At 52.9% G+C, this 14459-nt stretch overlaps 1 protein-coding gene across 4 annotated transcripts; it reads right to left on the reverse strand.

Annotated features, from left to right (window-relative positions):
- Nucleotides 1-439: 439 nt before the first annotated feature.
- armc8 (armadillo repeat containing 8) lies at nucleotides 440-14459 on the reverse strand. Of its 4 annotated transcripts, none has more exons than XM_088605844.1 (22): nucleotides 14174-14459; nucleotides 10347-10423; nucleotides 9961-10032; nucleotides 9105-9247; nucleotides 8695-8792; nucleotides 8175-8267; nucleotides 7651-7731; nucleotides 7464-7539; nucleotides 7186-7276; nucleotides 6603-6663; nucleotides 6208-6408; nucleotides 5755-5850; nucleotides 5096-5178; nucleotides 4745-4826; nucleotides 4427-4513; nucleotides 3819-3911; nucleotides 3232-3381; nucleotides 2736-2831; nucleotides 2344-2439; nucleotides 1965-2037; nucleotides 1551-1644; nucleotides 440-1449 (listed from the first exon to the last, which is right to left on the reverse strand). In XM_088605844.1, the coding sequence occupies exons 1-22, from the start codon at nucleotides 14216-14218 to the stop codon at nucleotides 1416-1418; spliced, it is 2022 nt and encodes a 673-aa protein (XP_088461970.1). In that variant the 5' UTR covers nucleotides 14219-14459; the 3' UTR covers nucleotides 440-1415. The 4 variants fall into 4 exon arrangements, with proteins under 4 accessions (XP_088461970.1, XP_088461973.1, XP_088461972.1 ...); XM_088605847.1 differs by lacking the exon at nucleotides 14174-14459 and adding an exon at nucleotides 13356-14148; XM_088605846.1 differs by lacking the exon at nucleotides 14174-14459 and adding an exon at nucleotides 11215-13308.

The raw sequence follows: 14459 nt of genomic DNA on the forward strand, positions 1-14459 counted from the left end.
AATGGCTTCAGTAGAGCTTTAGGAAGGCCAGACTGGAATTCGCCCCAGCATGCCCAGTCACTATCCCGAGGCATTGCATTGGAAACTCTGGTCAAAAGGCAAAAGCGCCCCCTACTGGTCCACCAGCACCATGTGTTTTCCCTGAAGGTCTCTCATCGCCATACTGACCAGGTGCAAGCCTTGACTGGCTTCCGAGATCATGCAAGATCGAGCTATGAGATGGCTGCGCTACTCAGGCTTGATGGTCTTGTTATCCAATCTTGCAAGCTGTTCTGCAGCAAGACCCTAAAGAAATGCTTGTGAACATTAGTTCAGGCCTCCTGGCTCTCCTTCACCTGCCCCCACCCTGCAGATCCACACCTGCCCCCTTTCTTCATCCAGCAGGGCTTTAAAAAACAAAACAAAACAAAGGACACACCACCAAGACTGTGTGCAAATCTGGAGTTCATGTCTGCATATATTTCACAGAAAACATTCATTCTATTGGAGCTTCAAAAAGATTCAAATGGCAGGAGAAGGCTGCTTTAAAAAAAAAAAACACAACAAAACAAAAGAGCTTCTCTGCCCCTGTGGTATAAACAGTCCTACTCAGTCACGGCCCCTCTGCCCCACAGCGGGCTTGCAGCCGGAGTCTAGGGCCCATGGGGGCCCCTGTTTCTGCAGCCGTGCCCTCTGGGTCTCTCTCCTCCTCCTCCCAGGAAACGCCAGAGGGGTCTTCACGGGACCCCCCCAAAAAAATACTTCACACACAAAGGAAAATGAAAAACAAACAAAAAAAAAAATCAAAAAATATATTTATATATTTTCGAGGTATGTGTCCACAAACAAAACACAAAAAAAAATTAAGCAGTTGTTTTAAGTTGTTAAACTTCCTCTCTCACTTTACCAGAACCTCTTAAAATAAAATAAGAAAAACCATAATTACAATAAAAAAATTAAAACAGGGAGAAGATCCTCCCCACCCATCCTCCGCTTCTCAGTCCTCTCCAGATTGTCCCGAGCGCTGAGCTCAGTCTCCCCCTCGCGCTGTCCCGGCGCCCCTCACCCTCTCCCTCCTGCAGGAGGAGTCCACAGCACTAAGCCCTCCAGGCCCCCAGGGGGCGACTCTCTCTCCGCGTCCTGCCTTTTCCTTCTCGGCTGTCTCTGCTCTCGAGGAGTACAGAACAATCTCCCGTTGGAAATGAAAGGGAAAAAAAACTGAGTCTCAGATCCCACCCTCCCTCGAGAACAGTGCCTCTCTAGAGCAGAGGGAGCACGGGCGGTTTTTTGGGGGGGGGAGGAGAGCAGGGAGGGGGGCCTCTTGCGCCACAGCTCAAGGTGTCTTGTGCAAAAAAAAACCGAGGGTGACCTCTCTGTGACCTCCCAGCGACCGCTGGTCGAGCAACTTCCGCCTCTTCCCGCGCGGCCCCCCCGTGTCACGCCAGGTACTGCTGCATGGCCGTCTTCGCTCTGAGAGAGAAAGGGCACCATCAGCGGCGCCCTCGCACCACGCCTGCGGGTCACGGGGCGACGACAGAGACCGCAAGACCTTTGCGGGAGACGGGACTGACCTGTCGCAGAGGTTGGGGTCAGAGGCCTGTGTGAGTTTGTGGAGGATGTCGACGATCCCCATCTCCCGGAGCTTGTCCTGGCGCTCTTGAGAGCCTGGAGGCGGGGGAGAGAGTGTGACAAACAGGTCGATTGACAATTCAGGGCAAGAGCAAGAGCAGGGAACGCGCTAGGATCAATCCTGGAAGAGGAGGAGGAGGAGGAGGAGGAGGAGGAAGACTACACCACTGAACAGAAAGAATAGTCTGCCATCAACTCCCAAATCACAGCCCTCTCGCCGTGTCTGCACACATGCTGAGGGGCAGAGGACTCGCATGAGGAGGAGGAGGAGGAGGAAGGGAGTGAGAAAGGTGACAGAGGAGTTAAACAGGGTTTGGCCCCTTCTGAGCTGTTTGCACCCCCCGTGCAGAACTCACCATCCTCCTCGTTCCAGATGAGGTTGGAGATGCAGAAGGTGGCAGCAAGTTGAAGTTTCACATTCGAGTGCCCCTGACAAAGAGAGAGAGAGAGAGAGAGAGAGAGAGAGAGAGAGAGAGAGAGAGAGAGAGAGAGAGAGAGAGAGAGAGAGTCAGGGTGGGACACACAGGGCGACCTTACTCCCGGCCCCACCAATCCCCTCCATTGCACAGCTCTGCTACAACCAGCACCCTACTGGCTCAATAATCATGCAGGATTAACGTAGCAATGGAAAAAGCTGGTTGTAATAACAATGCCACCCTGTCGCTTGCAGGCGTGTGGAATGAAATTCGGACTTGTACACGCCTGCGTGAACACACACACGCGCTCGTCCAGTACCATGTAGTATTTGATTTTCTGCAGGATGTCGTCATTGGTCATGATGAGCTCCTTGGCCGTGTTTCCATCTGCTATGTTGGCCAGGATGCACAGCGTCTGAGAAACATGATGGATACGCAATCACTTTACTTTAATTATAAAAGACTTAAGAAATACGCATGTAAGACTCTCGATTGTATAGCAATCCCAAAACAGCAGGCTCCTGTGTGCATGCAGGACAAGGCAGTTCTAGTTTGTTCCTTTATTCGGAAGCAAATTTGCAGAGAATTGTAAAATTAAATGCACGCACACATACTTACTCCTCTGTTTCATCAACTTGCACAAAAATGGGCACCTCAGCTTGCAAAACCTGGGATGCATACAAGGTGTGATTTCTGGGGGCTCCATCTCACCTGCTCCTTGACCTCGACGCTGTGCTCACCCTCCAGGATGAGAGTCACCGCCTGCATGATCTGCTTCCCATGGGAGCCCATGATCTGATCAATGTGCTGCAGAGAGGCAAGACGGCGGTCAGGAACGTCTTTTTCCTTTCAATCAACTAAGAAGTCAATCCCACTGCATGGGATAATAAATACAACCAGTTTTCTCATAAATTATATCTCAACCACCATCAAAGCTACACACTTACTTGTGGGCGTCTCTTTATCCCTAGTCTGTCAGGGTTAAGTGAATGCATCAAAAAAAAGTCGAGCATGCCAGTCGGTTATGTTTAAAGCAGTGTTGCTCAGTGAATACATCAAGGTGACAAGGAGATAATAATCCTTTAACTGGAGAATAAACACTTATACAGCAGGGCATGAAGTCCAGAGCCCACAACCCCTACTACTCTTCCACTGCTGCTGTGGAGCCAGTCAGGGCGCCTGCCAGCGTCCCAGTGGGGGTACCAACCGGGCGCGTGGACAGCAGGTTCCTCAGCAGCCCCAGCGTCTTCATCAGCACGTTGGCATCAGGGTCGGACAGCAGGCGGAAGAGCTGCTCCGTGCCCAGCGCGCGCACGATCTCGCCCTTCACCTTCTGCTCCGCCTGGAAGGCCATGTTCTGCAGGAGGCGGGAGGGAGGGACTTTTAGGAGGTGGGAGACGTGCAGATATACTCCATCCACATCAACAAAGTCCCAGAATGTCAGAGGTCCTCCCACACAAAGGAATGCAATTCTTGAACAATCTAAAAGGGTAAACTGTTGTTATCAACAAGCTGAATACATCTATAAACTTTAAGGAACTAAGCTCTGCGGCCCCTGCAATCATTTACATTGGTGTACCTTGATATAACCATCTCCCTTACAGCTATATCGATCCTTTAATTAGCAATTATAGAATCACAGATGGCACCTAAATCGCATAATGGAGTGGATTGGAGGCTCTGCAAACTGAAAACAGCCCCCTTAGCTTGCAGCTGAATCACAGAAGTGAAATGCCATGTCCCCCACCAGTCCAAATAAGAAATAACCAGGGGGTTCAGAGAGCATGATCTCACCATCAGCGCCCAGATGCCATTGACCCTCAGCGCAGGGCTGTCACTCTGTGTGAGGCTGCACAGCAGCTCGATCACGCCTGACTCCAGGATGGGCTGCAGACACCAGAAACAGGGGTTAATGCAAGCACACACACACAGTAACCAGAACACCACTTGTACATTAATGCATCAACTGCAATAATGGGCAGAATTCACTGCAGAGTATCTTGCACAGAATCAGTGTCCATTCTGTGGGAGGAAGGGTCTTATAAACAGCTAGGTTTAATAGAGATGCATAATAAAAACTGCAGTAATAAAATAGCAAGCACAAACCCAGCAGTATCTGATGGTATCTGGCCCATGCAAAAACCCATTATCCTGACCTGGCTTGAGTGCCTTTTAAACAGACACCTGCTGTATGCAACATCTCAGAAGTAACTGCCTGTTCCTGAAAATGTTATGTACAGCACTGTGCCATATTTTCTAGGATTCCAATACAGTTAGTAATGGTCACTCATAAACACCCACTCAAAGCAATAACAGAGTGACCAACGCTGCACCCAGACTATAAAACTCCTCCGACTTGACTTCTGCCTAAAGCTTTCAGCTGCGCTGTGCCCCCCTCTCACCTCCTTGCTGGGGGAAAACTCTAGCAGCAGGTTGCATAGTGTGGAAGACGCCATGACTAGCACCTCATCTGGGGCGTTCTGCAGGAGCTGAGAGAAAAGGAGAAAGAGATGTCAGGGATATCCTGAGCTGCATGTAGCAGTAAGCCATGCTGTTGCACCTACTTATAATCTGCAGCTGTGAGACTCACAGTGGGGTCTCACCACGTTACTGCTTTGGTCCTGCTACAATCAGGCCACTGCAAAGGTCAAAAATAGCTAAGAGTGCTTTCACCAGGTGTGGGAGCCTCCTGTGGCCAAGGCCACCCTACACACACCCACCTTCATCAGAGGCTTCCACACCGCATGGTCATGGAAGCTCGTCCGGAGCTGCTGCACCGAGCGGGACAGGGAGTGCAGGCACCTGGCGGGGAGGGACAGAGGGATGAGGAGGAGAGGAGGAGGTGGAAAAGGAAAGCTGCGGTGAAAGAGGAAGACATGAACAGAGAGCACCGCAAAAAAACGTGCGATTTTATTTCTTAATGGGGTGTTTGCCTTTGTGATAGATTTCTTGCCGCTGTTCCTCAGTTACACAGTCTACAGCTGTGGGCCACTGTCCCTGCTTCGGCATTAACTCAGATGTCCCTGGCCCCCTAAGTCCTCTTTGGATGGGAGTTTGGAAGAGGGGCTTACCTGACTGCTGATAATCGCACCTTGATGCTGGACTCCGAGAGGCCGCTGACAATCCGGTCCATCATGTTCTCGGTCTCGGTGATCTGAGGGGGGGGGAGGGTGCAGAGGGGTGAATAAGGTCACCCCGCAGCAAGGCTGAGCAGGGGAGGGGTGAACGCAGTTCTGGGATCCCAAGCAGGAGGTTTGGTGAACTAGGTCACCCCGCCAGGAGACCAAGCTGGGGGAGAGGGGGTGAATGAAGTCACCCCTCTGGAAGCCCAAGCGGGGGGTTTGGTGAACTAGGTCACCCCACAAGGAGACCAAGCCGGGGGAGAGGGGGTTAATAAGGTCACCCCGCAGTGAGGCCGAGCAGGAGGGTGTGAATGCAATCATCCCGCAAGGAGACCAAGCTGGGGAAGACGGGGTTACTAAGGTCACCCAGCAGAGAGACCGAGCAGGGTGGGGTGAATAACGTCACTCCAAAGGGAGCCCAAGCAGGGGGGTGAACACAGATAAAAACACCTCACCAAGAGACAGTGGAGAACGTGGCTTGAACAGCACAACGTGATGGATAAATCTAGAGATCAAGAGAAGTCCAGGACTGAGGAGGCCCAAACTAACTGTTGGACTTCTCTTGCCTGCCCGTCACGCGGCTAGTCCCCACCTCCTGCCCTACTTGCCTTCTTGCGGATGTCCTCGTCGTTGGCGCCCAGGGACGCGTAGAGCTTGAAGGCCGCCTGGCGCAGCTCATGGGCGTGCTTCAGGTCATGGTCCAGCTGGGGGAGGACGGGAGAAACACACAATTAAGAAATAATCCAGAGGTCCCCAGCCCTGGTGTCTTCAGGTTTTCCTTCCAGCTCTGCTATTAATGACGCCCTAAACTGATTTACAAATGTGACATTTTGTCTTGCCTAGGACAATTACTAGATTAAGATTTGAGTTTACAGTAAAATATTAAATGTGCAGTAACTTGAAATGTTCAGCTTTTTAGAAAACCCACAAAAATGTGACACTGGCTGTTATGAGCTTCCTGCGCAGAGTCTATCAAACTGCTTCTAACCCCAACAATAGTGCGGTTCTTGCAGGCACCACACGGTAATCCATACAATGGACCCCGCCCCTCCCTCCCTCACCCGTTTGATGTCCGCGATGGCACTAGCAGAGCTGGGGTATTTGAAGTAATCAGCCAGCATGGTGATCAAGTGGTCGGTGATGCTGGCAACTCGCTGAAGCTCCACGTCGGGCTCGATGAGGTATGCCAGCGTCTCGGCGCCCTCAACTCGTTCCTCCAGCAATCTCTCTTTACTGCACATCCGCACCAGACACGGCAGGGTCTAGGCGCGGGAGAGCAACAGGTTATCACCCAATCACACACGCTGACGCATGCCTTCGTGCGCACACACACACCACAAACACTCCACCATGACAACTGGGAATACACACACTCCACACCCCTCACAGAAGGTCACACAGACGGACACACTCACACACTTCCACCCCCAGTTTATAAAAAGGGGGCCACGCCCACCTTCAACACGATGCAGCTGTCGTCTGTTCTGATGGCTCCTGCTCTGCACATGTACGTTAGGCTGTGGGAGACGGGGGCAGGAGAATCATTAGATATACAGGAAGACAGTAACACACAGGGGTTGCATCAGAAATCCAGCGGCCGCAGCCTATTGCCAATGTTCTTCTCCCTTTCCTCTCCAGGTGAAGCAGACGGTTGCTTTTGTGAACAGCGCCGCCTTCTTTAAGAGGCTTCCACTACTGACTAAAGGATCAAGCTCTATCACTGCGGAGACCAATCCTGACTTGCCTGCAGGGCTACGCTGTAGGTGCAATAAGACGGCTGACATACTGATCCCCGAAAAGAACTGGGGACACACCTTCTCCTCACAGCGGAGGACAAGAGATGACCTCCTACTGCTACAAACCCCTGTAGGGCCTCCTAGCCAGCTCCCAGCCTCTGCGAGCTGAGTAACCCCAAAGGCAGAGCGCCAGAGACCATTTTCTGCCAGAGCCCAGCAAGCAAGACAAGACACGGACAGCAGTCTCTGTGAAACAAGAGGAGAGCGAGGAAAGGCACACCATGGCGACTCGGAGCCACTCACCATTTGGCAGCTGTGAGCTGCATTTCGATGGGTTTGTCCCTTTGCATCATTCTGACAAATACCTGAAAGAGCAGCTCCCCGTCAACCAGCACTGCAATAACAAGAGAGCGCATTACAGCCGTGCACAGCACACATACGGGTTCATCCTCACAGCAGGGCAGATTCTCAGAACTGAAGGACTGTTCGTTGTGGGGGTAGAAAGAGAGAAAGTCACAGAAAAACCAAAGAGATCAAGAATTAAAACGGACGTACGGAGAGGCAGAAGCGCCGGGACTCACCATTCACCAGAGTCATGGAGACCTGAGAGTTCTCGTAGGCCAGAACTGAGAAGCACTTTAGTGCCTGCATCCGTACCTGAGCAGCAGAGGGAGAGAAAGAAAGAGGCGGATGAGACGTCAGGCAGACGGACAGCGAGGCAGAGCCAGCGAGGGACCTGGGGGGTGAACCCCAGGGCAGGCGTCTCACCTTGTAGGACGAGGAGATAAGAAGGTGAGCGATGTTCTGGATGGCGCCATGGTTATACAAAATTGTTTGATGCTCAGGGGTCTGGAAGATGTCAGACAATTTGATAAATAGAGAGCCAACTTCTTAATAAGTTGGCATACTGAATGTTCTAATCTACGCAATAGATGCAGATGATCGGCAGATCTCTTTATCATGAATAAGCTCAGTGCTGATTGGTTCATTAGCCTCATTGTAATAAAAGACTAAACTAACCGGTTGGCTTAAAATTCTTATAATAGGCTCTCTGTTGTCTTCTACATGCTAGTCAATTAATCTGTTATATACTAGTCACTATACAGTAAATCTCTTAAGAGACTGCACTCCACATGAATATAAGGTGCTGTAAAAATACAAATGAACTGATCATTATCCAAAGCTGCTGTTCTATATGCACAAAGGCACAGAAGAGGCTTCGAAATGCGCGCATCGTAGATGGAGCCAGCCACGATCTCGCCTGTAAAGACAGCCGCCCCTGGCCCCCGGACCTTGCAGCAGTGAGAGAAGATCTGCGTGATGTACTCCTGCGTCCGCTGCGACCGGCTCAGCAGCGACATGAGGTGCGGGATCACAGTGGGGTCCTACAGGAAGACAGACACACGGGGCAGGCGGGGGTGTGAGGGCGGACCTTCAAGGACTAGGACAAGGCCTAGGCTGCAGTTATGTCATGTGACCTTCTGAAAGTGACGCCATGACTCTCTTCAGCACAGAAACACGTGGCAGCTGTCCCGGGGTGAGACTGGGGCCCCTGCCGAGTTAAACAGGTGATGGAAAATAAAAAAAAAGAAAAAAAAAAAAAAAACCTTTCACTTGGAACAATCAGATCACTGTCGTTCCCTCAGCATGGAACAGCTGATTCAGGTCAGTCCGCAATTACACTCAAGACAGACAAGACCAGGCCACAGGCCGAACCAGCGTGCGCGGGCTGGCCGAGGTGAGTGCCTGCCGGGGGTGCCCCCCGGAGGCGCGTGGCACCCCCCCCCCCCCCCTGCGGGCGCGAGGACCCACCGTGTAGAGCAGCTGCACGGGCGTGACGGGGCTGATGAAGACGGTGCGCAGGCAGCGCAGGCACGCCTCGACGAAGGGCAGGTCCTGGCAGAGCAGCCCTGCGGGGAAGGGAGAGTCGAGAGTCGAGCGGCTCGGCGCGGCGCAACACAGAGGGACGCGACGCCCGCGCCCCGCATACCCCCCGACCGTCTCGTCACCCCTGCAGCTGCAACCCCACGACAGGCATCGGCGGTGGGGATGGAGACAGACTGGCCAACGGGCCTGGCTGGAAGAGAGGAGGCCGCCCAGCCCTGCTCTCGACTCGCACGCGTGGGCTCTTAACCCTTCTCTCTCGCGCTCTTCAGTCCTCCATCTCCTCCTGGGTGAGCCCACCCCTCCCCTCCCGCCCGGGGCAGGCCGCGGCGCCGTACCTTGGAGCAGGGCAGGGATGATGTGGCAGTCGACGAGCGACTTGACGTTGTTGTCGGTGCCCATGGCCAGGCTGCCCAGCACCACGGCGCACTCGGCGCGCAAGGCCGTGCTCGAGGAAGGCTGCTGGAGCAGGTAGAGCAACCTGAGAGAGAGAGACGGGGAGACGACAAGGTTCTGGAGCAGGGGCCCCGGACAGCCCAGACAGCGCCGAGAGAGCTACAGGTCTCACATCACCCCCTCCCTCCTGTGCACTGGACTTACGACATGAAATCTGATCCAAATCGATGTGTATAAAACAACTGAGGGGAAAAACCTGACCGCTCTCAACCTCACAGTAAAGGGAGAAAGAACATTAGCAAAATTTACAAAGAGCTTAATAAATTATATTTCCTTTCTTAAGCTTATCACTGCGTACAACAACTTGGGGGACCCCCCCCCCCCCCCCCGAGTGCAGTCCTAGCTCAGTGGGGCATCTCTTCACACTAAAAAGGACAAATCCTGCTCAGGGATTCTGACGTTTCATTCACTTAAAAACAGGCAGTACAGAGAACTCTACCACAATTAGAACAACCCTCTTAGTTTCATTAAGAAACCAACAAAGGGTGCACAAGACGTACAGAGGACACCCTCTGCTAAGGTGTTGCAAGTGTGAAAAGACTACAAGCAGGTCTTTTCACAGAGTTAATCATAAACCCATTATACTGACACTTTCTTCAGTTGTGTTGGATGTCTCTTTATGCATGATTAAAAAAAATGGACTTAGTCCAGTTCTGCACTTTCTATCCCCCGGACAGAACGGAACCAAGAGACAGGGGGAGCAAGACCGACTGGGCACGACGAGGAGGGTGAGGGTACCTGGGCACGGCTCCCAGGACGATCAGGTTGGCTTTCTGCTTGTTGTTTCCGATGACGGCGTTCTTCATGTCACTGCAAACACACAGAGCACATGGGAGAAGGCAGACTCAGTCCAGTCCCTTTCCACGGTTCTTAAGCTCTTTAGAGGGACTCGGGCCTCAGCGAGTTCATAAGAGCTGCGTCCCCTCTGTCTGTCAGCCAGGACATGACAAAGTTGTGCTTTAAAAATAAACACGGCAGCATAATAAAGGACATGCAAGTGATACCCTTCTGCAAGTCTGAGCAGAGCAGGGCCCGAGATAAAAATAAGAGCGTGCTGTGCTTAAGCACCATGAGATCAGCGTGCTCACACACACACACAGACACCCACACGGCGAGGTACTCACATGACTCCCTGCAGCACTTTCTGTGGGTCAGGGTCGAACAGTCTGTCCACATAATGGCGACTGGTGGCTGTGACCTCCTGCATCAGGGTAACATGCAGACACAAACAAGGAGTCAGTTTCATTCCAGCCCACACACAGGCCAGTCCGCTCCAGTCAGCTCCTTGGCCAGTCCAACTGGAAACCAGAGAGGTGTCAGATTTCCAACTTCTTCCTGAGCCGAATACGCCGGGCATCCCTTTCTCAGGGACACCTCGTTCCCAGAACTGTGGGACCACAGGTGATCCGACCTGCTTGCAGGTAAAAAAAAAAAGAAAGCTCCAGACGTTTTCCCACTGACATGAAAAGACTTCCATCTTTAAATTAGTCTAGAGATCCTTCAAAACCATCCCATAAATGGCTACTGGCATGAACGTAAAAAGCAAGTCAACTCCCTGGATAATACAGCTTTTGGTACTGAGGAGAAGAAATTACCCATCAGCTGCTTATTAAGAGGAGGGATGTTTCATGGAGCCCATTAGCTGATCTGACCGACTGCCCTTTACAGCCACAGTTGAACCACCACAGCCACTGGTGCTGTGTCTCTTATCAGGACACGCAGGCCCGCCGACTACAGCATGCAGCGCCAGCATTAAGGACTCATACGGTTTCTTACAAAGCGGGATTCCTTAAGGATCAACCCCTATCGGATACCGGATTTTTCAAAGCTTTAACACATCTGCGCACGGAGACGAGTGAGTTAAAAAAACCAACTGTTTGTAGAAGACTGCAGCGCTCATAAAACCAGGCAGGGATTCGATCGCTCTGTGGTGAAGTCTTCCTACCGACAAGGACAGCTCACTCGCCGGAGCATGAAAGCTGACAGACTCACAGGGTGCTTCTCCAGACTCTACACGCCGGCTCCTGGTTGCCCTAACCCAGGTGGGGTGTGGCCATCATGCCTGCCCTGTCAAGCCCCATGTCTTCAGGACGCATTAAATCACCGCAGTGAGGCTGCCCTCTAGCCAAGCCTTAAAGTCTTAGAGATGATGACTTGATTACAGATCCCATGATGAGAAACAGAAAATACTACCGAGTCAAAGTACAGCACGGCTGTAAGGCAGACCTTTACCCCAGAACTGGCTACGCCTTAACATGAAGCTTTCTGCAAACTAAGCAATTAAGGGATTAAACCAAAGGGGAGCCTTACATATTCCAAGTCTCACTATAGCGCAGGAGCCCACCACGTGCTGTCAACTAAACAGGAATTCCAGCTGAAACACCAACTCGGTTACAACCGCTGCCTCAAAGATGCGCTGGGGCGCTCCGCGGAGGGTTTCAGCACACCGCCGCGCTACACGGGGAGCAGCCACTGCAAGAGCACAGAGCACCCCGGGACTCTCTCGGGGAGCCTGGCTGGAGCACCCCAACAAAGCACAGCAGTGTGCACAGCTGTATGCACCTGTCCCTAACTGGGCTCCGCAGCCCTGCTCGCACCCAGGGTCAGCCCAGCACGAGCGGAGCTGACTTCACGCTGAAGGGCAGGAAGACTGAGGGAGGCTCACGGCGTCTCGCCCTCCTCGGAGCCTCGAGTCTCATGGAGACGTTCACCGGGAGCGAGCGCCAGCGGCCGGCCAGGAGCAGGGGGCGGCTTGGTCTCGTTTCCACTGCGGATAACAAGGAGCTGTCCCGGGAATCCCAGCGGAGGGGAAATGAGGACGGACCCCCGACTGCTCCCAGTTAAACACATGGCCACTCCCATAAAGCTGACATTGCAAGCAACAGCTGGGACACGTACACAAAGCACAATCACTCATCGCATGCCAAATATAGATATTTTTTCCCCATTTTCAAAGACATTTTAAACTCCTGCGAGCACCTTCTGGGCTCCCTTATCGATCCTGCTTCACCGGCCCCTCAGACAAAGCAGCGCGCACAAGCTTTCCCACCCAGCGCTCGGTGAGCAAAGACTGACGACAGAAACCGCTACCCTCACCCGTTATCAGGCTCCGCAACACGCAAAGCTGCTCATAGGATTATAGCTACGATGCCAGGGGGGGGCAAAGTCCCAACCACGAATCACACAACTTGCGAACTGAAATGAGACTGGTTTACAGACAGAAAAGCTCCAGGAGCCCTGCTGGTCACTGCCTGAGGACTCTGGGGGACCCCTGCGTCCGCTGATTTTCGTTCCAACGGGCCGTTCATTACTAGGGCTAACCGCTACCAGTCATTGATCGTCTAAGTCAACTTTTTTTCTGCATCCAGACCTCGATTTCACCAGGAGCGAGCAGCTGGAAGACAGGCTGTTCTGGGGCAGGGCCTGTGCCTGTCGATGCCCTGCGCTCCTATTCACAGGCTCGTGTGTTTCAAGTTCCTGTTTGAGGCCTCTTTGCCAAATTTGTCTTCAGCTCTTAAAAAGCTGTAATTGTCCTGAACGCTGATGGAATTTGGGTTTCAGGACTGTGTGAGCTGAACCAGGACCAAGTGGACTTAAACAGAAGGAAAAACACTGACTGACTGGAGGGGGGGTGTCCGTCTATCATCAAGTGATGAACTATTAATAGTTTAGTCAGAAATAAATGAGCAATGTATAAGTTAGCACATCGGGACCGGACTGCCCGAAGGCCCGGGTGCTGAGGTTGCGCTTGTGTAGCTGGTGACGTCCGGAACAGAAAACTAATCCAGCAAGCGCAACAGTTTAGCACTGGTGATGAAAGGCCCAGCTGGGTCAAAAACCAGCAGAGCACCGAGGCACTCCAGTACTAGGACCGGGACCCACAGCAGAGCAGAGCGGTCACCGTCCCTCACAGCGAGGCCGGCCAGCCCCGCCGCCTCACCTTGCCCTCGCTCGGCAGCGACTTCACCGGAGCCCCGAAACCACACTGCTTCACCTGCGCTACTGCTAGCGACACTAACGCTGAGCGTGCTCGGGTGATTGATCTTAAATCGTTCACATTGATTATTTCAGCAAGACCGCACACAGACAAACTTTGCTCTCGCTCAGAACGACCTGTTATAAATCATAACTACCGGCGTTCAGTCGTCGCTGCTGTGAGAACAGTAACAACTGTACCGCCCCCAGCAGAGTCCGCTTCGGTACTTTGACTCCGCTCGATCGCTGCTCCTTGGCAGTAAGGATCTCTTACAACACACGCTCCAGCGATCGCCAGCAGGGCTACAGCCCGACTCCTGAACACACTTGGCAAAGGCAGTAGGCGCTAGACCGCTCTCTTTCTCACGTCCGTTCAGACCGGTACCTGTACCGGTGCCGGCTGCATGGCTGCGCAGGTGTTTCACGCTGGCCGGTGTCCCGCCTGCTCCAGCCTTTTTTTTTTTAAATAAAAGTTCCCCAAACAGCGGGAAACATCCATCAGGTCCCAGTGCTGAGCTCACACAGCGCCTGGACCCCGACTCCTGATCCGCTCCAGACTTGTCAAAAAGTGGGCGTCACCCGTTTCAGCCGCCTGCCTAGACACTATTGACACACCGCAGGAGACAGAGACATAGCCAAGAGACAGCAACTATCCGTACAGCAGACGGTTGGAGCACAAGTTCCGTTTGTTTCTGACTGGCATCACCTATGCCCATAAAACACCCATCAGGCTTCATCCACGACGGGCACAGCACTCGGGTTTGTGGCGGAGGATCATGACAGACATGACCGACCTGTTTTGGACCTCATAAATAACCACGATAAACGTACCCCCCTCCCCTGCCCGGTACCCAGGTCCAACTGTAACTGTGGCCCCCGGCTCACACCGACGGGGGCGGCCGGAGGACGGCTCGGTCCGGCTGCTCCCAGCAGGTGGGCCGCGTTTCTAGAGAGAGTGGCGGAGGGTAAGACTCACGGACAGCACGCTGATACGGAGAGGGGCCTCCAGCAGGCACGCCATATCTCTTCCCCCTGACGAGCGCCCCAACCGGAGCAGCACTTTCCACACGCTGGGCCTCCCGGAAAAAAAGCGCTTCCAGTTCAGGGCGAGGGTAGGGGGGAGTACGCAGGGGGCAGAAAGGGGGTTAACTACCCGTCGAGACCATGTCTCGGGTCCCCGTTTTTTTTTAAAATCGAAAACCCTCCCTGCTCGTTGCGATTATCGAAAGTTAAATTGTAGATTAAGGAGGAATTAGTTTGTG

The sequence above is a fragment of the Lepisosteus platostomus genome, chromosome 14, assembly GCF_059453375.1.
Source record: "Lepisosteus platostomus isolate fLepPlt1 chromosome 14, fLepPlt1.hap1, whole genome shotgun sequence".
In the NCBI taxonomy this organism is placed as follows: Eukaryota; Metazoa; Chordata; class Actinopteri; order Semionotiformes; family Lepisosteidae; genus Lepisosteus; species Lepisosteus platostomus.

Bases quoted from the DNA above. Each gene is read 5' to 3' on its own strand.
- armc8 (XM_088605844.1), bottom strand. From the start codon at position 14,218: ATGGCGTGCCTGCTGGAGGCCCCTCTCCGTATCAGCGTGCTGTCC. The intron at 8,793-9,104 runs GTACGGCGCCGC...CCTTCCCCGCAG, and splicing joins CATCCCTGCCCTGCTCCAAG to GGCTGCTCTGCCAGGACCTG. The intron at 2,832-3,231 runs GTTGGTACCCCC...GCCTCTCTGCAG, and splicing joins ACCTGCTGTCCACGCGCCCG to CACATTGATCAGATCATGGG.